The 25728-nt window shown below is 39.1% G+C and overlaps 2 protein-coding genes and 1 pseudogene across 5 annotated transcripts in view; 2 read left to right on the plus strand and 1 right to left on the minus strand.

The window, feature by feature from the left end:
• Positions 1–5848, plus strand: part of ankrd11 (ankyrin repeat domain 11) — a 187501-nt gene extending 181653 nt beyond the window's left edge. For all 3 annotated transcript variants that reach the window (XM_063067044.1, XM_063067047.1, XM_063067045.1), the window contains one exon: positions 504–5848. In XM_063067044.1, coding sequence (XP_062923114.1) covers positions 504–689 — 186 coding nt within the window. In that variant the 3' untranslated portion in view covers positions 690–5848. The remainder of the gene's footprint in view (positions 1–503) is intronic.
• Positions 5849–11875: 6027 nt separating this feature from the next.
• On the minus strand, positions 11876–12078 carry LOC134356511 (large ribosomal subunit protein eL38-like; annotated as a pseudogene).
• A 172-nt stretch (positions 12079–12250) lies between these two features.
• slc22a31 (solute carrier family 22 member 31) overlaps positions 12251–25728 on the plus strand; it is a 66605-nt gene continuing 53127 nt past the window's right edge. Inside the window, exons 1-2 of one of the 2 annotated variants that reach the window (XM_063067049.1) lie at positions 12251–12814; positions 19714–19817. In XM_063067049.1, coding sequence (XP_062923119.1) covers positions 12437–12814; positions 19714–19817 — 482 coding nt within the window. In that variant the 5' untranslated portion in view covers positions 12251–12436. The remainder of the gene's footprint in view (positions 12815–19713; positions 19818–25728) is intronic. The other variant, XM_063067048.1, reaches the window with a different exon arrangement.

A 25728-nucleotide genomic window follows, 5' to 3' on the forward strand; every position in this document is an offset into this window, starting at 1 on the left:
TGAAAATAAACTAAAATGCTTGGAAGTTAAGTCCATCATAGAAATACTTGTTTGTAAAATAAAATGCAGGGCTAGGATTAAATGATGAATTCCTATTAGGAGTTTTTTTCAGTCTGTTATATCAAAGATTACAAATATAGAGTATTATATGCCAGCAACACACATCAAAGTTGCTGGTGAACGCAGCAGGCCAGGCAGCATCTCTAGGAAGAGGTCCTGACGAAGGGTCTCGGCCCGAAACATCGACTGTACCTCTTCCTAGAGATGCTGCCTGGCCTGCTGCGTTCACCAGCAACTTTGATGTGTGTTGCTTGAATTTCCAGCATCTGCAGATTTCCTCGTGTTTGCGTATTATATGCCAGACGGGCCTAATAGCTTAATTCTGCTCCTATGTCTCTTGGTCTCAACTGATTCTATTTCGAAAAATGAAAACTTGAGTTAAATTTCCTTTTCAGAAAAGTATTTTGTTACTAATGCCTTTTAATTATTTTTTTCTTTGACAGACATGTTTGCTAATGCGGCAGCAGCATGAAGCAGCTGCACTGAATGCAGTACAACGTATGGAATGGCAGCTAAAAGTACAGGAGCTTGACCCAGCTGGACATAAATCTCTGTGTGTCACTGAGGTCCCTTCCTTCTATGTGCCAATGGTTGATGTGAATGATGACTTTGTGCTTCTGCCAGCATGACAGTGATAGCATGTGGTTTATGACCATTTGTGGCACAAGTGGGATACCTCCCAAAGGAACATTATTTTGAGTTTTTTTTCTTTAAAATCCTTAAGTGCTGCTTGCTAATGATTCCCTGTTTCATGAGGAGGAAGCATCATTGAAATTATAATTGCACTTTTCACAGATTTTAGATATCACTTCTGCAGGGAAGAAGGATGTCAAGACAGGTCAGTGGTTCAGATATAATAAAACTTAAGCAACTATAGCCTGCACACCAACTGGAAAGTCGCAGGCCAAAGGTTGTATGCCCACGTTGAAGTGCAGAACAATAGGACTCAGCATAACTGGTAACTGCCATATAGCATTGCCCTTTTAATCATGTACTATTTTGTTGCAATAGGGAGGCAATGACAATATAGTGGTGTATGTTGGCATTAACGATTTTAGCTTCACTTTAAATAATTATTGGAAAATAAGTAACAGTATTGCACATCTCTACTTTTGTCAGACTAGTTGAATTGGTTGGGTGATCAAATGTGTACAGTGTGGTCAAACTTCATTTTCATTGATCAGAATTATCAGGTCACAAGTTGGACTTTTAAGTGCATTGTGAGTTGTTATAGATTTAAGGACGTAAACAGGTAAGATTTTGGAACTTGTAGATATTTTGTTTTAGGGAAAAAATAATGTTCAGCCTATTTAACCTGTCATGACTTTACATGCACTCTGAAGTTCATGGTGATTGTATAATGCAAGCTCTGCGTGTTGGCTGCAATCCTGTTACTGTTGTGAACAAGATCAACTCACAACGAGAAACCCTGTTGAAGCTTTTCTTTGGTAGGGCCACTGAGTGTGTTTTAATTCTTTTCTCTTCTATCTACCCTTTAATTTTTGGGCATTCACTGCTTCTCTGGTAGAGAGCACCACTTGACACTATAGAGCCAATACTAAATGGTTTTTTAAAAAATAAATCCCTTAAATCCTGTACAGTTTTTTATATACATTAACCAGTGTACTGTGATGGCAATGGCTGCCTTTAGATAATTTATTTTGCCACACATTACTGCACAGTTGTAAATAAATACTCATACTGTAATATCACTCTTCAGAGCTAAATGTATAGAAGAAATCCTCAGATGTACAGTTTTTTTTAGATGGCACTTTCATTTCAATTTGGAAAAAAATGGGCCAAATAATTTGAAAAGCTCATTGTTTTACTGGTTAACCTTGGAAAGTCACATCTCCGCAATGGAAGAGATTTTTGTTATGGCTGCAACAAAATTTATTCAGTTACTTCAAATTTTACACTAAGTTGCAAGTGTGGAGTAGTTCTTTCAACTTTTTATTATTCAGCTGTGTGGTTTATTTGCTAAATATTTTCATGTTTACATAAAGGTAAAACTGCTGCACAGTAAATTTAAAAGGAAGCACTGATTCTGATTCAGTATATAAATTAGTTTGATGACAAATGCCATGTTAGTCACCTGTGACAAGTAGGTATTTGGCATTTGATATGCCAGTTTTGCCTTTGAGAGGTATAAAACATCTGTTTTTTTATGTATGCCCAACAGTAAATTCATCACTGGTAAATATGGCATTTACTTTCCCACCTACTGATACTTACTGGACAAAGATTGGGAAATCTAAATACTAATCCTAGTTAAAATGCTGTTAAGGCAATGGAAAATATTCTTTTTCCTATAAATTTTATTGATACATAAACTCTATCATTAAGGAGAATTATTGTAAAAATTAAGTAGGTCCGGTGCACAATGTATTTGGTAAATTAGTATAAACATTCAAAGACGTTATATTTGTTGACATCTACTGGATATTCGAACCCAAACTGATGCACAGTTTAAAATACCTGATTACAAAGCAAATTTCTTCACATCTTTTGACTTTTGTTGAAGACAAAATCATCATCTTACTCAGGGCAAATAATTTGTTCCCATTCAAATCTTCAAAGAAACTTCCATTCTTCACACCTGTTAATTTTTTGATGGAATTATATTGCCCAAATAGCAAATCTTAACCACATGACCAACTGCAAACTGTAAAAGTAGTGCTGCTACTGCACTGTATTACAATAGCTATTGGCTGTTTTATTACAGTCATTTTAATTATTATAATCTTTTTTTAAAATAGGGGAGCTAACATATTCTGTGGGTTCATGACTATTTTTGAACTGTTGTAAAAGTGTACCTCGACACCAGTTATCCTTCATATATTTAAATTAAATCTGTTCTTTTTAAAATTTGTTTGAATGAATCTGAATATTTCAAGACTTGCCAATTATTTTAGTTTATTCAAAGTGAAAGGTAGTACAGTGAAACATTATCAATGCTTCATGTCAATGCAGTGTAATCATTCAGGTTTGCAGAAGATACAATCTTCAAAGGTGCCTACGTTATGGTGACTTAATATGGAACTGGTTATTTTTGTTAAAGGTCTACATTAATGGAAAACTGAAATGTATTGAGTGCTGTGCACATTGGCTTTTTGGTAGTGCAGTATTGTAAATTCAATCTTTTTCATTTTACCAAGGGCATTATCTTATTTCTAGTACAATTATGTGTTTTGAACTACCTGATTACTATGATGGCTCAATGTTTTCCTTTTGTGAGACATACATATGCAGAATGTCCTTTAATTGGTGCCTGGAAATTATTGAAATTTTATCCAGGTAATTATTATTGAATAGAAAAATAAATATAAAAGTTCAGCAAAAAAAAAATCTGATTGTTTACACTAACCTCAGAGTCCGATTCCTGTTCTGTACTGTATTTTGATTAGTTGTACTTATTTTGGAGAGTTAATGTATTGTAAATCAGGCACATGTTATCTCTGTAATGTTAGCAGTTGAACTGCGTGCATTGTGTACCATTTTTGTCAACTGGATCTTTGAATGTAGGGCTCAAACAGTGGAGCTATTGTATCCATATTTAAATACTAACAAGTGAATGATAATCAACAGACTGACAGTTCATTAAAATATCTTTCATAGCAATTGGATAGAGTGCAACTGAACTAAGTGTTGCTAGACTTCAGTTAATATTGGTCTGATTGTGACATTTCCTTAAGTTGAGGGAAACCTACTCGTCCCAGGAAAATGTACCTCATGTATGTCTCCATACAATTAATTAGTCAGTCCCATAGTGTCAAAATTGGCAAAGTTTAGCTATTTTATGTATACCTAAGTACTTTTTTCCCCCCAAATGATCTTTTGCTTTTGGAGGAGATGGGTATTTATAAAAGAGTTAATGGCTTAATGTCTAAAATTTAGTACAATTTGCACCATGCCCATTACAAGTCTTCCCTTCTTTAACGAACAGTTTAATTGTTTGAAGCCTATTTTAAAAACTGACAAAACTTGCATAAGTCTACTGAGGTGACTCGTGACAGCCACTATTTGCAGGAACCTGAACTAGCTGCTTTAACATATTTCTCTAACAACTGAACTTTCCTACAAAGAATGTTTTTTCTTCCCTCTGTCAAGTAACTGGTGTGCACTGTATTCCATTTTGGAATTAGCTAGCAATTGTGGCATTCTTAAATCTGCAGTCTTTTATGCCATTGATCTGTGAATTTGTAGCTCAGATATTGCATGCAATGTCACAGTGCTTTTGGGAATGCATAATGTCACTATCACATTAATATATTTAGGGTTGGGCACGGAATGAGAATGACGCAAGGTAACAAAGAATAATTACAGACTTTTATGCTAATTACAAAAATTGTTTGAGCCCTACTTTAATTACTGAAAATGATATATGTTCATAAAGCATGGAAAATTATTCCTTGCAGAGATGTGCAAAAAGCTTGTATTTCCTGTCATGGTCACTCAGTTTTAAACAATGGGTCTCTGTCATGGTACGGTATAGTATCCTATTACAAAAGGCAATATTCACAAGTATTTTACAATTTTATATTGATTTGTGAAAAGTAAAGTGAGAAATACCATTATCATGTATCTCAATAGGACTAAACTTAAGTATTCTTTATTCATTACCTTAATTTTTCCATAATTATTAGCTAGCCCCTACAGACAATATAATCTTAAGTGAAAATTCATGTCATATTTATATCCTTACCTATAACTGCAAGATCACATTTAAACTGATTATTTTTGACATTTAATACACATGGAGCATGCATACTTTTACAGTGGTTTATTGTTGAAGAATGGTTCCAGTCTTTGTAGGTGCATAAACATCAGTAATAAGACTACAGACAGCACTAATTCTCTTGCATTGCAGGAAGTTTGGTAAATTAAAAATTTGGTATGAAATTAAGAAGCAAGGTGAAAAGATTTTTGGTTGTATTACTATTACCATCTTTCTGCCATTGCTGATGGCCCCTTTTGACATTTAATGGATCATTATAAAAAATCTTTTAAACTTTCCATAATTAAACCTGTAATAGTCAAAAACAACTAATATTTTTTCTCTATTTATATAAGCAGCTTAAGTTTTATAAATGTGTGAATTGCAGAGCCATATGTGTGTGTGTGTGTATCCTTCAAAACCAGCAAATGTTACAGTTGTTAATGTCACCTGTAGAAAATGGCTAAACAGCTTTAGATTTTTTTAAAGGTATGTAAAATTAGAACATTATGATATTCTTTACTTGGCCTCTCAAAGGTGGGACTTGGTTCCAAGCTTCAAGAACACTACTAGAGTACTGGGAAAGTTTAAAAAGCCCAGCACTCTGTCAATTACCCAGACTAATATTTTAAGGTGACCAACAATGATAGTCCAAAAATTTTGCACACCTCTAACTATAGGGCGATAAAACTTTTTTTTTCTTATTCTGATACCTGTGGTATATGGAGTGAAGTCTCAGATCTGTAAATGTTCTTGCATTTGTATGAGACATTGTACATAACTGTAAATAACATTAAGTTCACACTCTCCTCTTTGTAATAGTAAACTGTGTAGAATGTTTTTTTTAAATAGAAAGCAGTGGCAAACATGCCATCGGTGATGTAACGATGTAATTTTTTTGTACAATTTAGGTTACTTGTGTACATATTGTTTGGCAGTGCGCCACTGCAGTACTGTCACTAGCTGTATGAGTTCTTGCAAAAACAAATGTTATTTTCTACAGTTGCATGTACAGAGAGAAGAGAGATACTGTTGTCCCTCAAAAATTATGTTCGTAAATAAATGAAAATAAATCAGTGTAATGATTATTTTCTTTAAATCCTGTCTTTACCAAGTTTTTCACTTAACATCCCCATTAGTTTTAAACCGCTTATTTACATTTTGTCCTGTTTAACCAGTTGCATGTTTGAAGGAATAACTCAAGATACTTGGAATGTTTAAGAGCATTCCAATCAACAAACTGTTCCTTGGATTAATAAATCTTGAAAATGATACTTCATAAACAGAATTAATAAGGTAAAAACAGAAAATACCTGAAATATTCTGCAGGGCAGGTACCTTCTAAGAGGATAGTACAGACATCCCACCTCTCCCGGAAGTTCTGGGAGTCTCCCGCATATTGATAGCAACTCCCTGATGCCTGGCAATTATATACAATATCCTGGAAATCGATATTTTTGAGAGGGAGAGCGAGCATCCTGATTGATCTCTCTTCGTGTTAAGTAGACCTATCAGTTTTCTCTGTGGGTGGGCTTTACGGTCGACCTCAAAAATAATGACAGTGTTGCTCGCTGCACTGTTTGCGACAGTGACTTTTCTATTGCCCATGGTGGATTAAAATGTAAAAGTCTTGTTAAGGTGAGTTTAACAGGTGTCATTGGTTCATTAGCGTAGCTAACGTTATTTAAACTAGCTGGCTAGCTGCTAAGGAGCTACTCTATTGATGTCCTACGTGATGAGGCCAAACTCCCTGTAGACTTGCTTAAAGTTGTAATAGAATAAACATGATAATATAATTACATATTTTAATGTCACATTTTCTGCATATACCCAACTTGGTTTACAGATTAGACAAAATCACTAAACAAAGTATTACATACACCCTTGGAGGTCGACCGGGGGCGGGGGGGGGGGCGCATGATATGGGGTTGCGGGGATGCTACTTCCCTGGAATGAGTTTTTGCAGGGTGGAATGTCTGATAGTACATTGATGTAAAACATTAATTCTATTTACCTCTGCATGTACAGTCTTACTTGCTGAGTAAATTTCCAGTGTCTGACTTTTTTACTCAAAGAATTAAGTAGCTGTAGTTTTGTAGTCTTTTTATTGATAACCAGCCTTGTACATATGATCTATGCTACAAGTAGAACACTGGAAATGAAAATTATAAATAGACAACCCAAAATGCTGGAGGAGCTCAGCAAATCAAGTCTGATGAAGGGTCTCAGTCCAAACTGTTGAATATTTATTCCCCACCCAGAGATGTGGCCTGATTTGCTGAGTTCCTTCAGCACTTTATGCATGTTGCTCAAGATTTCCAACATCTGCAGGATCTATTGTGTCTAAAATTATAAATGGGTTGTGTAAGGAATGGTGTACATGCTGTTTCTGTGTTGGTATAATATATCTGCTGTCAATGAACCAGTCAGACAGAAATTCGCTGAATTAAATCCTTTCTTGAAATTAGAATTTGCATTAAAACAACCACGTTGACATAGAGGAAAAATGAACTCAACATAAGGCATTAACAGAAAACATATATTTAAAGAAGTTATTGATTTAATTAACAGTGAGCATTATTTGATACATTGCTGCAAAATCTTAAGCACATTTTACATTCTGCAGTCATTTGTAGCGTTGGAATGGAGAGCTATTTTTGAGTTGCAACTGCAGGTGATGCAGTTTAAACCATTTTCTCAAGTCCCTTTGTATCTCTGATTTATGAATTCACTATTTAAAAATAATCTACATCTTATATTCCTTCTACCAAATGACATGACCATATACTTCCTTATACCTTATTCTATCTGCCACTTTGCCCACTCTCCTCATCTGTCCTGGATATTCCTAAATATTGGGGTTGGATGGGCTATTCCCACTCATTACCGTCTGCCAGTCATCCTGTATTGGAAATAATCCTTTCAGCTGAAGTAGTGATTCACTTACACCTTTTCTAATTTAATGCACTGCATTCAGTGACCATGGTATGAACTCTGCACTGGAGGAACAAAATGCAGATTGGGCAACTACTTTGAAAATACTTCTGTTCAGTCAAGAGTCACTGAGTTCCCAACTGTCTGTTACTTTAATTTGCATTCCTCTCCTCCGATTTCTTGCATTGTTCCAAAAAAGCAGAACCTTATCAGGATGAAAAGCATTTCTTTCTTTCTTTTTAAATCTTTTTATTGAATAAGTATACCAAAAGGTAAGCCATATAAACATTAATACAATGTTAAAATATAATAAAATTACGGAAGGTATCAATACCAAAAACAAATACTACAAACAATGTAATTTAAACATAAGAAACCAAGATAACATAATAGTATACTAAATTTTATATATATCAATGGAAAAAAAGAAAAAAAAACCCCCAAAAAAAAACCCACCGTGCAACTAACTAAAAGCAAAGCAAAGCAATGGGCTAACTTGAAACCAAACAGAGTTAAACTTAAAATCACGTCCTCAATCCCGACCTCCATTAAAAACAGTGAAAAAAAACAAGAAGGGTAGGATGAAAAGCATTTCAAATACTTCCCAGTCAATCAGCTGCATTAGTATGGCTTCTTCCATTGTAAAATGAAAATGTTAGTACTTTTGCTGTCAATTTCCATCCTGCTTTCCATTTCTAGATTTCTCTGTCTCCACTTCAGGGATAAATTAGCAATAAACATCCACTATAGGCTACCTTGCTTCCATAGCTGTCTCAACTATACATCTTCCAATCCTAGCCTCAGTAAGGACTCCATTCATTGTTTCATCTGTCCATGATGATGAGGCTTTACAGATAAACGTTGCTGGTATATCTTTCTTAGGGATAGTCCTTATTGAACACTGCTTCAGAAAGTGAGAGGGATGTTGATGGATGTGCTGGAACTTTTGAAAAACATTAGGATAGGTAAGTCTTGACTGGATGGTATATAAACCAGATTCCTATGGGAAGTGAGGGAAGAGATTGTTGTGATTTTGGCAATGATATTTGCGTCCTTACCAGAAGATTGGAGAGTGGCAAATGGTTCTTCTCTCCCCTCCGCCCCCCCCCCGTTCAAAAAAGATAATAGGGATAATCTGGGAATTATAAACCACTGTGTTGTAAGTCAGTGGTGGGAAAACTGTTAGGGTTCGAGACAGGGTTTATGAGCATTTGGGCAAGCACTCCAAATGTAGATAGTCAGCATGACATTGTGATGGGCAGGCTATGCTTCATGAGCCTCATTAAATTTGAAGAAGTAATCAGACAAATTGATGAAGGTAAAGATGGTAGGTTCATTCAGAAAGGAGGCTTGAGAAATTTGGCTGCTTAGATTCGTTATTTGCTTGCCCACTGAAGGTACAAGATGGTAGCAGATGGAATATATTCTGCCTGGTGATAAGTGACCAGTAGTTTTCCATGGGGATCTGTTCTGGGATCCTTGCTCTTTGTGATTTTTTATAAATTACTTGGAAGTTGAAAGGTAGCCGAGTTAGTTTGCAGCTGACACAAAGGTTGGTGGTATTGTGGATGGTGTAAAAGGTTGGCATAGGTTATAATGAAACATTAATAGAATGCAGACCTGGACTGAGAAGTGGTAGGTCGAGTTCAATGTGGAAAAGTGTGAAGTAATACACTTTGAAAAACTGAACTTGAAGGCACAGTACAGGATTAATGGAGGTCCACTTCCATAGATCCCTCAAAGTTGTTACACTAGTTGATAGGGTAGTTTAGAAGGTATATGGTATGTTGGCCTTCATTAGTAAGGGGACTGGGTTCAAAAGCTGCGAGGTGATGTTGCATCTCTATAAAAACACTAGTTCAGTTCTGGTTTCTTCATTATAGAGAGGGTGCAGAGGAGATTTACCAGGATCCTATCTGGATTAAAGATTATGTCTTATGAAGATGGGTTGAATAAACCAGGGCTTTATTCTTTGGAGCAAAGGAAAATGAGAGATAACATGATTGAGGTGTTTAAGGTAAGAGGCATAAATTGAGTCTACAACTGGAGATTATCTTTTTCAGGGCAGAAATGGTTGATATGAGTGGGTATAATTTTAAGATAATTGAAGGAAAGCATAGGATGAATGCCAGAGTTAGATATTTTTTACAGTAGTGGATACATGTAATGTGCTGCTGCTGGGGATATTGATGGAGGTATGTACATTTCATCGTTGTGCCTATGTGGTTGGAAAAGAATCGATTGACCTTGGAAAAGCTTAAAAGGTCAACAGAATGTCATGGGCCGAAGGGTTTGTGCTGTGCTATGTTTCTGAACAGTAACTTCATGTCTACTAAGTTGATACAGCCCCTGACTGCATCCAACCCATTTTCCGTATCTACCCTCACTGCTACTGGAGAAAGCAAGGACAAAGTGCCCCTGGTTTTCCTCCTCTCCCTTTCTTTACCACCTCGCATACACCACATTCAGCAGGTGATCCTTCGCAGAGTCCACTAGCGGACAAATCTTCACTTCCCATTTCAGCATTTTGAAGAGACCATTCACTTCATTAATCCTATGGTTTATGGTACTTTTCAGGTAACTGACAAATTCTTCCTACGGCTATTGCTGCTTTGCTGGCCGACTTTTTTTTGGCATTTCTGATTTAAATCATGTGCAGTATTCTACATCCTACAGCTACATTAGTACCCCGCCGCCTTCCCTTTCTTGAGATGCAGGAAAACGGGAATCAACTAATTAATATGCTTTCGCCTTCGATCAGCCAGCCCTAAAGATAATTAAGTCAGATTTGTATTATTTAGAGTTTAGAGACTTGTTAAAACTGTCCCAGGACAGATATAAAGAGTATATTTCCCTGGCTGAAATCAGAATTATCATCACCGGCATATGTCGTGAAATTTGTTAACCTTTTTGAGGTACCGCTCCTTGAAGATATCTTGGATACTCCGCATGACGGAGCTCACTAATGTTACAACTCTGCAGCTTCAATCCTGTGCAGTAGGATCATCCTGGGGTGATGCAGCCAGTCAGAATGCTGTCCACCGTACATCTCTGCAAAATTTGCGAGTGTTTTAGGTTCAAACCCAATCTCCTCACTCCTACTGAATTGAAATTTCGCCGCTGTCTTGCCTTCTTTATAGCTGTATTGCCATGTTGGCACCAGGTTAAGTCCTCCGAGATACTGATACCCAGGAAATTGAAATTGCTCACTCTCTTCACTTCTGATCCCTTTATGAGGATTGGTTCGTGTTCCCTTGTCTTACCCTTTCTGAAGTCCACAATCAGCTCTTTAAGGAGTGAGATGAAAACAAAAGTTTTTAGTATTCTCTACATAGGTAGGAGTAGGAGTAGACCATCTGATCCGTCGAGCCTGCTCTGCCATACAGTAAGATCATGGCTGATCTGGCCATGGACTCGTCTCCACCTACATATATGCTCGGCCCATCGAGTCGCAACCATTGCATTCAAAATAATGGAACGATGTCAAGTTATTGATGGAAGCAGAAGTTAGGACAAGAAAATGGAGTCAGTAGATCATCTGCCATCACAAACACGAGAAGGTTTTCAGATGCTAGAGATCCAAAACAACGCGCACAAGACGCTGGAGGAACTCAGCAGGCCAGGCAGCATCTATGGAAAAGGGTATTCAGCCGACGTTTCGGGCCGAGCCCCTTCTTTAGGACTGTTTACTCTGTTCCATAGATGTTGCCTGGCCTGCTGAGTGCCTCTAGCATTTTGTGAGGATCTACCTTGCCTTTTTCATTGGCATTCATTCTGTTTTGCTTTCCCTTGGTGTCAGCGTCAGTAGGCATTTCTCGTCCTGTCTCTCTCCCCCCCCCCCCCCCAAATGCCTGTGCTTTTGCGTGAACTGCAACTGTAGCTGTTTCTGGCGATCTACCTCACTCCACAAAGTCTGTCCGGCCTGCTGCGTATCTCCCGTCTCCACTTTTTATAAAATTCTGGTACGACCTTTTGCTTTGCTTTGCTTTACGAGCTCTGCCTGGTCTTAAGTATGAATGCAATAGTAAATCTTCAGTAGTTCTGATTTTACTGCGTATTAATTGGGTTCAGCCAGGTAGAAGTAGGTCGTTGTCCATTCGGGTGCTTGTGTTATAATGTTATTGTTTTATTTCAATAAAATCTGAACATTGAAATTGCAACTCTTCACTTTAGTTCTTTGACAGTCAAACCTGGGGGCAAGGACTGTGAGTTTTTCAGCCTTTTTTTCTGTGTGATCACTAGTGTGTACAGATACCTACTGCACCGTACTTTAAATTTTACGTTATCTTTGTTCTTGATTTTCACAGATTTTGCATCCTTCTTGCTGTTAGCAAGAAATCTTTGATTTCAGCAATTATACGAGGCATGGTCGCGGCAGATCCAGCGGTGGAGGCACCTGAAGCTGAGCCGCTACCGAGAGAAAGATATATATTGGAACGTTGCTCTAGCATTTTAACTAGTTTTGTGAATCAAGGACACTGAAGAAATTACGTTTCTTTGAACTGATATTGATTTATTTTTCCAGTAAGAACGCGAGGTAACGGACTAGACGCCAGCATCATCAACCGTCTACAAACGCTTTTGTAAAGTAAATCTAAACAATTACGTTTCCATCCGCCTCACTTTAAAAGTAAGCGATTCGTCATCGGCAATGACTCATCGGCTTCGCACATAAATCACCGTTTGCACGGAAACTCGTGAGAAAAGGAATAACTTGCGGAAGGCATGGAGTTCGACAGGATCATACCTCATGTTGGAGGCTTCGGCCGCTGTCACAAACTACTGGCGGCTTTCGCCTGCTTCCCCGACCTGCTGGTGGCTTTGAGCCTGTGCAGCAGCGTGTTTTTCATGCTAACGCCAGGTCACCATTGTCAGCCCGACCCGCAGCTGCTCCCCGAAAGCCTGAGAAACTTGTCGGGAGCGCAACTCCTCAACTACAGCCTGCCGCCAGGAACGGGCGCCTGGAGCCGCTGCCAGCTCCTCCGATACCCGCCGTCGGACACCGGCGGCGCGAGCCAGCTGGTTCCGAACGGCAGCGTCTCGTGCACCCGGGGCTGGCGGTTCGGGCCGCCGGTCGGCCTGCAGACCAACGTCATCACTCAGGTGAGCAGCTGCGTGTTGTGTGCGCGGGAACCGGGCTGAGGAGACTCCTTCACCGGCAACTTTAGTAGTGCGCGTATTTTCATCATCTATACTATTAATATTACCTTATCGCCACCAGCCCCAACTGTTATATATTATTTATATTGACACCAGATGGGGGTGATGAAAATAAAACGGTCCAAAGTTTGTCTTCTTCGTCAAGCTTCACAGTACGTCGTCTAGTTTTATTTGCTGCACATATACATCAGCCAAACAATTCTCGGTAAACGTTTCTGGCCCAATAGCAATTCAAAAAAATTGAGTTTAGCTGATTGATTGCACAATTACTTTAATATACAACTATGAAACATGCTCAGGCCTGTTACTTGTGTTTTCTGCAACTGGTATTTAATTAATTTCCATATTTGAGTTTGGCGTTGGGTCACATGGTCAATTGCATCTTGGACACCAGGCTTGCGGTTAATTGTCGTTTTGTGGTCACTCAGAAAAACGATAAATTTGATGTTTAATGACTAATATCTTTGATTCAGGTTAATTTGTATATCCCCCATCTCTTGTAATTGTCTCTGTGCGTCAATACCTTTACATTACGTCGGTCTGTAAGAAGACCATGGTTTGGATGGCGCGATGTCTGACATGATAAATAATACTGTACTTTTTTTTTGCGAAGGTGTCTTATGCGCTTTGGGGTATGCAAATTTTAAACAAGTAGCACATTTCTTTCCTTATTTTCATATCACTTCTGAAGCAGGATATGGAGATCCTTGTTCATACCTGCAGGTTAACTAATACGCAAAATAGCTAACCACTGAACTGTATTGACAGTTTATTTAAAATATACCCCAGTAGTTGCAGCAACTCTTCACCACCAACATCAGTATATAGTTATTTACACAGCACTTTAATATAAAGAAGTAATGTACCAAATGTATAGATACTCTATTCACCTGGAAAACCAACTGTTTTTTGTCATTTACTCCTTTTCACGGGGAACTAAAACTATGCTTTTGGATTTGTAAACGTTTCTCTTCACTCATTCATACTTACTTCCCTCTGAAATTTCAGTTCTCTTAAGATCCAATTCTAGCAAAGTCAAATAAGTCCGAAATTGTTTGGAAGGAGATGCTTATCTGCAGAAACATAGAAAACCTACAGCACAATACAGGCCCGTTGGCCCACAGTGCTGTGCCGAACATGTACTTACTTTAGCAATTACCACTGGTTACCCATAGCCCTCTATTTTTCTAAGCTCCATGTACCTATCCAGGAGTCTCTTAAAAGACTCTATTGTATCTGCCTCCACCACAGTCGCCAGCAGCCCATTCCATGGACAATCTGTAGCTAGAAACATTGGTTTAGAATCACTGTATCTAATTGTCAGATTAATGTGTTTGTGGTCATTTCAGCACTTTCCTAACCACAAGATACAGTATCTTTAATAAAACATTGCTGTTCAATTTGTCAATAAGACAGTAGCTGGATTTTTCAGAATCCACTTATGCAAAATCTTCCTCACAACTAACTTGTTTTAGCGTTTAACATGCTGACCCTAATGCACTTTTTAGAACAGTCTTTGCATTAAGAATATTGATAATTAACGTAGTAATAAAGATGTAATTTCTGGTCATTCTTTAATGTAAAATTCTTGTGGATAATGCTATTATTAACACTTTCATATGCATTTTGTAATTCATTTAAATAAGCAAGATTTTATTAGTCCACTGTAAACCACACACCTTATTAAAACTCTATTAAACTTCTTTAAAATGACATCAGCATTTTAGCAAACCAGTTTCACCTGCTTGGTGGAAGAACAGTGACAGCACTATTTCTACTTTGCATATCCAGGAACACATTTTACATGACTCATTTCTTTGCACAATCAAAACAAAATTTTCCAAACCATTACACAGTCCATTCTTTTTCAGTTATTGTACAAGATGTTCAAAAGTTAATTTCCATAGATAGTTCAATTCTGTGCTGGTAAGAAGTCATTATATACTTTGAGCATTATATGCTATATGATGCTCAAAGAAAAGCTAGTATTTCACAAACTACTAAAGCTGATAAGCTACATGTTTATTGCACTGATTGCTGTCGTTGAATCCAATGCACAAGTGATTAGTTTATAATGTATTAAACAGTGTAAGTAATCTTCACAAAATGCTTTTGGTGAGCACTTTATTTGAGTTTTTTAAATGCAATGTAACACAAATTTTGAACCAATTGTCATAATTTAACTATCAGGATATTTCTGTTCTTGCATTATTTTTCTTTTGTAAATGATGCATTGGTGCAATGATGCAAATAGTGCTGCTCCCTGTAACTAAGAGAAAGAAGTTGCATAAATTCTTGGTGTATGAAGTGCTTCTCCAATAGAGTAATTTTTTTAATAAAATCTCTGGATTCCCCATTGAAATTTAAAACTTAACAGAGAGGAATTTCAGATGCGTACTCACAAGCTTTTTTCCCCGTATCATGGAAGAGGGGGACAATTCCAGAGATGTCACAATTGTAATAAGTTTCCAAGAGGTCTCCCTACTACCTACCAGAGGAAATGCCATGAAAAGGGTCATTGGTGACTACTTCTCAGTGGCTGAAGGGCTGCTCCGCAAATTAGTGTGGATTCTGTCTATCAAAAGATACAAAGGACATGATGTTCCAACTGAAATAACTCCCAACAAAAGGCAGGAAGCCATATCACAGTATCAAAACTTTCTCTGCAAGTCAAGCTAACCATAGAGAATCTTTCACGAATTTTCACCGCCATTCTATGTTGGCAACATGATAGCAAGTAATAGTATGTATTCAGTGACCACGCAGTAGAGTTCGCTAAGGATTCAGAAGGACTGATCAGCTGGAAATTTAGATGAATTTAATCCAGAGAAGTGTGGGAAAATGTATTTTGGGTCATATAATACTGACCTGATATGCACACTTTGAAGCATTGAAGTACAGTACCTTGAGATGCAAGTTAATGAATAAAAATAAATCAGAATCAGGTTTAATATCACCGTCATGAAATTTGTTTCGAGGCAGTAGTACATTGCAATACATAATAAAAGCTAAATTATAGTAAGTACAGTATATTTAAAAAAAAATGAGTAGTGCAAGAAGATAAGAAAAATAGTGAAGTAGTTTTCATTGATTTATTGTCCGATCAGAAATCTGATGGTGGAGAGGAAGAAGTTGTTCCTGAAACATTGAGTGTGTGTCTTCGGGGTCCTGTACCATATCCTTGACGAAAGCAATGAGGAGGGAACGTCCTGGGTGATGAGGGTCCATAATGGTAGATGCCGCCTTTTTTAAGGCATTGTTTTTTGAAAGTGTGCTGGATGTTGTGGAGGCTCTTGCCCAAGATACAGCTCACTGAGTTTGCAACTTTCTGCAGCTTTTTCCCATCCTGTGTGGTGCCTCCTCCATACCAGATGGTGATGCAAACATTTAGAATGCTCTCCGCGGTACATCTGTAGAAATTTGCGAGTGTCTTTGGTGACATACGAAGTCTCCTCAAACTTCTAATGAAATATACCCACCGTCATGCCTTCTTTGTAATTGCATCAATATGTTCAGCCAAGGAAAGATCCTCAAGGATGTTGACACCCAGGAACTTAAACTACCCACCCTTTCCACTTCTGATTCCTCAGTAAGAACTGATGTGTTTTCCCTTGACTTCCCCTTCCTGAGGTACAAAATCAATTCCCTGCTCTTGCTGTTGTTGAGTGCCAATCTGTCTCACTCCTGTATGCCCCCTCATCACAATAGTTAGGTCATTGACAAATTTATAGATGGTGTTTGAACTCTGTCTAGCCACACAATCATGGGTGCAGAGAGAGCAGAACAATGGATTATGCACATATCCTTAAGGTACACCAGTGTTGATTATTAGTGAGGAGGAGATGTTATTTGTGATTATGTTCAACACTGAGCAATACTCAATAAACAGCAGCTTGACATGGATGTTGTTATTGTCCAGATGATCCAAGGCAAAGTGGAGAACCATTTAGATTGCATCCACTGTAGACCTATTGTGGCGTTGGGAAAATGTCAAAGCACTTCATCACAGTAGATGGGTGATAATTGATGAAACAGCTCATCCATTTCTTCTTGTGCACTGGTATGATTGTTGCCCTTTGAAGGAAGTGGGAATTTCCAACTACAGCAGTGAAAGATTGAGACGTCTTTGAACTCTCCTGCCAGTTGGTTATTACAGGTTTTTAGAGCCTCACCAGGTACACTAGGACCTGGCTCACCATCTTGAAAGAGATTTTGACTTTGGGCTTCGAAACCAATCACAAGATCACCAGATGCTGCAGGTATTTCCGCAGATGTAGTTTTATTCTTCCTTTCAAAGCGTGCATAATAGGTGTTGAGCTCATTTGGGAGTGAAGAATCACATGTAAGATTTCGCTTTGTAGGAAATGTTGTGCAAATCCTGCCAGAGCTGATGTGCACAGGATTCCATCTCTAACAATCTGAATTGTTTTTTCACCTGCAAAATAACTTTCCATATGTTGTACCTGAGATGCTTGTATATTTCTGGATCATTGATCTTGTGTGCCACAGATCTAGCCCTCAGCAGACTGTGAATCTCCTGGTACGAGCATGACTTTTGGTTTGTGTATGTCGGGTATGTTCTTGAAGGCACACACTCATCCACACAGGTCTTGATGTAGTTGGTAACAACTATGGCATATTCATTCAACCTTGAAGATTAATCCCTAGATGTTGTCCAGTTGACCGATTCAAAGCAGTCCTGTAGTTCTCCTCTGCCTCCTTTGACCATACCTTCTTGGTCCTCACCATTGATGCTGTGATCTGTGTTCAGGAAATGGCAATGGAGGTGGTTAGGGTACTGAAGAAAGTGTTTAAATTGCTGATGTTCATATTGGGGTGGGAGATTGTAAATGTACCGTGAACTTATGGAAATCCATGGCTGATGACAAAAAAGAGAAACATTTGGGATGACGCTGAGAACTTCACATCTCCACAAGAGCGTGTACAAACCATGTTTTAAAATATTAAAAAGTACATGTCAACTTCCTTCATAGTTAGCCAGTCCAAGAATGACTTCCATTCCAGCTGTGGCAAAATGTTTTGATCCCTCATTGTTCCCCTCAGCTAACTCAGAACTGAAATGGAAGTACAAACTCCATTTCCAGAAGAGTTGGGATATTTTCCAAAATGCAATAAAAACAAAAATCTGTGATATGTTAATTCACATGAACCTTTATTTAACTGACAAAAGTACAAAGAAAAGATTTTCAATAGTTTTACTGACCAACTTAATTGTATTTTGTAAGCATACACAAATTTAGAATTTGATGGCTGCAACACACTCAACAAAAGTTGGGACAGAGGCATGTTTACCGTTGTGTTACATCACCTTTCCTTTTAATAACACTTTTTAATCATTTTGGAAGTGAGGATACTAATTGTAGTAGATTTGCAATTGGAAATTTTGTCCATTCTTGCCTGATATAAGACTTCAGCTGCTCAACAGTCCGTGGTCTCCGTTGTCTGATTCTCCTCTTCATGATGCGCCATACATTTTCAATAGGAGATAAGTCTGGACTGGCAGCAGGCCAGTCAAGCATATGCACTCTGTGTCTACAAAGCCACGCTGTTGTAGCCCGTGCAGAATGTGGTCTGGCATTGTTCTGCTGAAATAAGCATGGATGGCCCAGGAAGAGATGTCACCTTGATGGCAACATATGTCTCTCTAAAATCCTAATATACGCCTCAGAGTCAATGGTACCTTCACATACATGCAACTCACCCATGCCGTGGGCACTGATGCACCCCCATACCATCACAGATGCTGGCTTTTGCACCTTTCGCTGATAACAATCTGGATGGTCGTTTTCATCTTTGGCACGGAGAACTCGACGCCTGTTTTTTCCAAAAGCTAGCTGAAATGTGGACTCATCTGACCACAGCACACAGTTCCACAGTCTTTCAGTCCATCTGAGATGAGCTCGGGCCCAGAGAACTCACCAGCGTTTCTGCATAGAGTTGATGTATGGCTTCCCCCATGCATAATATAGTTTCAAGTTGCATTTCTGGATGCAGTGATGGACTGTGTTGAATGACAATGGTTTTCCAAAGTACTCCCGAGCCCAGGTGGCTATAATTGTCACAGTAGCATGACTTTTCTGTGCACTTTTCAATCTTATTTTAACTCTGTCCCAACTTTTGTTGTTGAGTGTGTTGCAGCCATCAAATTCTAAATCTGTGTATATTTACAAAATACAATTAAGTTGGTCAGTAAAACGATTGAAAATCTTTTCTTTGTACTTTTGTCTGTTAAATAAAGGTTCACGTGCATTAACATCACAGATTTTTGTTTTTATTGCATTTTGGAAAATATCCCAAATTTTCTGGAAATGGGGTTTGTAGGTCATCTTCAATCCCATGAGTTAGCAAAAAAGAAGAGAATAGAACTTTTTCTAAAGATGCGGATCTGCATTATGTTCACTGATTCATAGTTTCTCAAAACTGAAATGAGGCAGCACTGTTTAGTGATTAGCTGAATGCTATTACAGCCCCAGTGACCTAGGTTCAATTCCACGGTTGCCTGTAAGGAGTTTGTATGTTCTCTCTGAGACCGCGTGGTTTCAGCTGGCTGCTCTAGTTTCCTCCCATGTTCCAAAGGTGTACAGGTTGGTAGGTTAGTTGGTCACATGGCTGTAATTGGGCACCGCAGGCTCAATGGGCCAGAAGAGCCTGTTACCGTGACAAAGATAAGAACCTAATCATTGGACACTGATGAACATAACCCCCTCTGCCTGTGTACAATGAGGATTGTGGTTTGAATTTTTCATAGAAGAGAGAAGTTGACAAAATATATGCTGGGAATTCTTAAGACAAAATGGGTTTTATTTTTATTTATTTTAAAGTGGAATTTGGTTTGCAAAAACTACTGGAAGGTTCCTTTGGAGCAAGTAGGCTATTCCATTGGCTGGATTGTTGGATTCTTGACCCTTGGAACTGTTGCAGATAGGTAAGGTTTCTTTCCAATTGTGACCTCTCCAGTTTTGAGTAATTTGTTTTTGGTGTTTAATAATCATTAAAGTAGCTATTATTGTAAATTTCAAAAATGTTTTTATTGTATTACTTGTAACACTTTTTTTTCTATTCCTGGCATAACAAGAGAATTATGTAGATGAAACAGCTTGCATTATTCTTCCAAATATAGAATTGATTAGTACTAAAAAATCTAGCAGCTACAATCATTGAAATTTCAAAAGGTTAACAAAAATATTTACACCCTATTACACATACTTGTCTGTTTGCCAAAAGCAGTAATCCCAGTACTTTCAGAATGTGGAGTTACCGTCACTGCATCACTCCAACACACAAATAACCCATTGCCAGAACTCTTGGAAATTCATCCTTCAAGATAGGTGGAGGGGTAGGTAGCATTGAGGAAGCAAGGAGTCTGCTGAAGGACTTGGACATGTTAGGATGATGGGCAAAGAAGTGCCAGATGGAATATAGTGTAGGGAAGTGTATGTCATGCACTTTGTCCATAAAACCGTAAGATATAGGAGCAGAACTAGGCCACTCGGCCCATCGAGTGCTCAACCATTTCATCATGGCTGATCCATTTTCCCTCTCGGCCCTAATCTCTGCCTTCTCCCTGTAGCCCTTCATACCCTGACCAATCAAGAATCTCTCAACCTCTGCCTTAAGTATACATCAAGACTTGGTTGCCACACCTGCCTGTGGTAACAAATTCCACAGGTTCACCACTCTCTGGCTAAAGAAATTCCTCCTCATCTCTGTTCTAGAAAGATGCCCCTCTATTTTGAACCTGTGAACTCTGGTCTTAGACTCTCCCACCATAGAAACAATTTCTCCACATCCACTCTATCAACAGGTTTCAATGCGATCACCCCTCAAAATTCTGAATTCCAGTAAGTACAGGCCCAGAGCCAACAAATGCTCTTCATCTGCCAAGCCATTCAATCCTGAAATCATTTTTGTGAGCCTCCTTTGAACCCTCTCCAGTTTCAACACATCCTTTCTAAAATAAGGGGCCCAAAAAGGAAGAAGGTAAAAGAAGTAAAGGCATAGACTAATTTCTAAATGGGGAGCAAATTTCGTAATCGTAAGTGTAAAGAGAAATGGGAATCCTAGTGCAGGATTCCCTAAAAGTTAACTTACAGGTTGAGGGTTGAGTCAGTGGTAAGGAAGGCAAATGGAATGTTAGCATCCACTTGGAGAGGACTATAATATAAAAGCAAGGATGTAATGTTGAGACTTGATAAGCCATTGGTCAAACTACATCTGGAGTTTTTGCCCCATATCAAAGAAGTGTTGCCATTAGAGAGGGTTTAAAAGAGGTTTACAGAATGATCCTGGGAATGAAAGAGTTAATATGACCATTTGATGGCTTTGAGCCTGTCAACTGGAGTTCAGAAGAATATTTGGGGGGGGGGGTTAACTCGTTGAAACCTACTAGAAAGAGATGGAGATGATGTTTCCAATAGTGGGAGAGTCTAGGATAAGAGGACTGCCTCAGAATAAAAAAATGTCCCTTTCGAACAAAAATGTGGAACAGTTTCTTTTGCTGGAAGGTGGTGAATCTGTGGAATCCATTGCCACAGACAGCTGCAATGATCAAGTCATTGGGTACATTTAAAGCACAAGTTATAGGTTCTTGATTATTGTGAATGTGCAAGGTTATAGGTAGAAGGCAGGAGAATGGAAGAGGGAAAATAAATCAGCCATGATCGATTGGCAGTGCAGACTTGATGGGCCATGTGGCTTAATTATGCTTCTATGGCTTGTGTTTCCAAGTTAAGTAGCTCCATGGGCAATTTCACCTAAATATTTTGGATGGAAACTAAGTTAAAAAATTTATTTTGGGATAGAAGTAAAAACAAGTGATCATCTGAATGAAGGTGGGATAATGGATGTTCTGATTAGCTGAGAGAGAATAAGTAAACTTAGAACATAGAACAGTATAGCAGACATCCCACCCTGCAAAAACTCATTTCAAGGAGGTAGCACCATCAATTTGCGGGAGACTCCCGGAACTTCCGGGAGAGGTGGGATGTGGAATGATAGAGCAGAGGAAGGGGATAACAGAAATGAATCTAAGATAGTGATCAGTAAAGATGTCAGGAAAGACAGGCAGGTGATGGGGCAAATGTGTAGCCATTGGGATGAGTTGAAGTGCAATAAAGTTGCAGTGAAATCAAAGCAAAAAGTATCAAATACTGGTCTTAAGGTGTTGTACTTAAATGCACGCAGCATAAGGAATAAGGTAGATGATCTTGTTGTACAGCTACAGATTGGCAGGTATGATATTGTGGCCATCACTGAGACCTGGCTAAAGGATGCATGTCTCTGGGAGCTGAACGTCCAAGGATACACGGTGTATCAGAAGGATAGGAAGGTAGGCAGAGGGGGAGGCGTGGCTTTATTGGTAAGAAATGATATTAAATCGTTAGAAAGAGGTGATATAGGATCGGAAGGTGCAGAATCTTTATGGGTTGAGCTAAGGAATAGCAGGGGTAAGAAGACCCTGATCGCAGTTATTTATAGGCCTCCAAACAGCTGCAGGGATGTGGACTACAAATTACAACTGGAAATAGAAAAGGCTTGTCAGAAGGGCAGTGTTATGATAATTGTGGGGGATTTTAACATGCAAGTAGATTGGAAAAATCAGGTCGGCACTGGATCTCAAGAGAGAGAATTTGTAGAATGTCTGCGAGATGGCTTTTTAGAACAGCTTGTTGTTGAGCCCACTAGGGGATCGGCTGTAGTGGATTGGGTATTGTGTAATGAATTGGAGGTGATTGGAGAGATTGAGGTGAAGGAACCCTTAGGAGGCATTGAACATAACATGATTGAGTTCACTGTGAAATTAGAAAAAGAGAAGCCGAAATCTGATGTGTCGGTAAAGTGGAGTAAAGGAAATTACAGTGACATGAGAGAGGAACTGGCCAAAGTTGACTGGAAAGAGACACTGGCGGGAAAGACGGCAGAGCAGCAGTGCCTGGAGTTTATGCGAGAAATGAGGAATGTGCAAGACAGGTATATTCCAAAAAAGAAGAAATTTTCGAGTGGAAAAAGGATGCAACCGTGGTTGACAAGAGAAGTCAAAGCCAAAGTTAAAGCAAAGGAGAGGGCATACAAGGAAGCAAAAATTAGTGGGAAGATAGAGGATTGGGAAGTTTTTAAAACCTTACAAAAGGAAACCAAGAAGGTCATTAAGAGAGAAAAGATTAACTATGAAAGGAAACTAGCAAATAATATCAAAGAGGATACTAAAAGCTTTTTCAAGTATATAAAGAGTAAAAGACATGTGAGAGTAGATATAGGAAAATGATACTGGAGAAATTGTAATGGGAGATGAGGAGATGGCATAGGAACTGAACAAGTATTTTGCATCAGTCTTCACTGAGGAAGACAGGATACCGGACACTCAAGGGTGGCAGGGAAGAGGAGTGTGCGCAGTCACAATTACGACAGAGAAAGTACTCAGGAAGCTGAATAGGCTAAAGGTCGATAAATCTCCTGGACCAGATGGAATGCACCCTCGTGTTCTGAAGGAAGTAGCTGTGGAGATTGCGGAGGCATTAGCGATGATCTTTCAAAAGTCGATAGATTCTGGCATGGTTCCGGAAGACTAGAAGATTGCAAATGTCACTCCGCTATTTAAGAAGGGGGCAAGGAAGCAAAAAGGAAATTATAGACCTGTTAGCTTGACGTCAGTGGTTGGGAAGTTGTTGGAGTCGATTGTCAAGGACGAGGTTACAGAGTACCTGGAGGCATATGACAAGATAGGCAGAACTCAGCATGGATTCTTTAAAGGAAAATCCTGCCTGACAAACCTATTACAATTTTTTGAGGAAATTACCAGTAGGCTAGACAAGGGAGATGCAGTGGATGTTGTATATTTGGATTTTCAGAAGGCGTTTGACAAGGTGCCACACATGAGGCTACTTAACAAGATAAGAGCCCATGGAATTACGGGAAAGTTACATACATGGATAGAGCGTTGGCTGATTGGCAGGAAACAGAGAGTGGGAATAAAGGGATCCTATTCTGGTTGGCTGCCGGTTACCAGTGGTGTTCCGCAGGGATCAGTGTTGGGGCCGCTTCTTTTTACATTGTACATCAACGATCTGGATTATGGAATAGATGGCTTTGTGGCTAAGTTTGCTGACGATACAAAGATGAGTGGAGGGGCCGGTAGTGCTGAGGAAACGGACAGTCTGCAGAGAGACTTGGATAGATTGGAAGAATGGGCAGAGAAGTGGCAAATGAAGTACAATGTTGGAAAGTGTATGGTTATGCACTTTGGCAGAAAAAATAAACAGGCAGACTATTATTTAAATGGGGAAAGAATTCAAAGTTCTGAGATGCAACAGGACTTGGGAGTCCTCGTACAGGATTCCCTTAAAGTTAACCTCCAGGTTGAGTCAGTAGTGAAGAAGGCGAATGCAATGTTGACATTCATTTCTAGAGGAATAGAGTATAGGAGCAGGGATGTGATGTTGAGGCTCTATAAGGCGCTGGTGAGACCTCACTTGGAGTACTGTGGGCAGTTTTGGTCTCATTTAAGAAAGGATGTGCTGACGTTGGAGAGGGTACAGAGAAGATTCACGAGAATGATTCCAGGAATGAGAGGGTTAACATATGGGGAACGTTTGTCCGCTCTTGGACTGTATTCCTTGGAGTTTAGAAGAATGAGGGGAGACCTCATAGAAACATTTCGAATGTTAAAAGGCATGGACAGAGTGGATGTGGCAAAGATGTTTCCCATGATGGGGGAGTCTAGTACAAGAGGACATGACTTCAGGATTGAAGGGCGCCCTTTCAGAACAGAAATGCGAAGGAATTTTTTTAGTCAGAGGGTGGTGAATCTATGGAATTTGTTGCCACGGGCAGCAGTGGAGGCCAAGTCATTGGGTGTATTTAAGGCAGAGGTTGATAGGTATCTGAGTAGCCAGGGCATCAAAGGTTATGGTGAGAAGGCAGTGGGACTAAATAGGATAAAATGGATCAGCTCATGATAAAATGGCGGAGCAGACTCAATGGGCCGAATGGCCTACTTCTCCTTTGTCTTATGGTCTTATGTCTGCAATAGAGTAGCTCCTTAGCAGCTGGCCAGCTAGTTTAAATAATATTAGCTATGCTAATGAATGAATGACACCTGTTAAACTCACCTCAACATGTCTTTTACACTTAACCCACCAAGGGCAATAGAAAAGTCACTGTTGCAAACAGTGCAGCGAGCAACACTGTCATTATTTTTTACCTCTATTAGGCAGGGGTACACTTTAGTGTAGTCCGGGGTGACGTACGTTTCATATTTTATTTTTTTTGGAACACTGCCATGGCGTGTTTTTTTTTCTCTCTCTCTCTCTCTCTCTCTCTCTCTCTCTCAAAAAATTATTTCCAGGACATTGTATATAATTTGCGGGCATCAGGGAGCCATGCGGGAGACTTCCGGGAGAGATGGAATGTCTGGTATAGCACGGTACAGCTCTTTGGCCCACAATGCTTTGCCAAACTATATAAACCTACTCCATGATCAACTTAACCCTTCTCTCATATATAGCCTATAATCTATTTTTCTTTCATCCATATGCTAATCTGAGTCTCTTAATTGTCCCTAATATATCAGCCTAAACCACCACCCCAAGCAGTGTGGTCCAGACTTTAATTTCTCTGTATTTATTTTAGTTTAAATCTTGCCTCTGACTTCTGTCCCAAACTTTCTCTCACTCACCTTAAAAGGATGTCCTCAGGTATTAGTCAGTGCTGCCCAAGGAAAAATGGTACCAAGTGTCCACTCTGTCTATGCTTCCTATGCATCTCTGTCAAGTCATCTCTCATCTTCCTTCACTCTTAAAAAGAAAAGCCCTAGCTCTCTCAACCTTTCCACTTAAGAC

This window comes from Mobula hypostoma, chromosome 14 (genome assembly GCF_963921235.1).
Source record: "Mobula hypostoma chromosome 14, sMobHyp1.1, whole genome shotgun sequence".
In the NCBI taxonomy this organism is placed as follows: Eukaryota; Metazoa; Chordata; class Chondrichthyes; order Myliobatiformes; family Myliobatidae; genus Mobula; species Mobula hypostoma.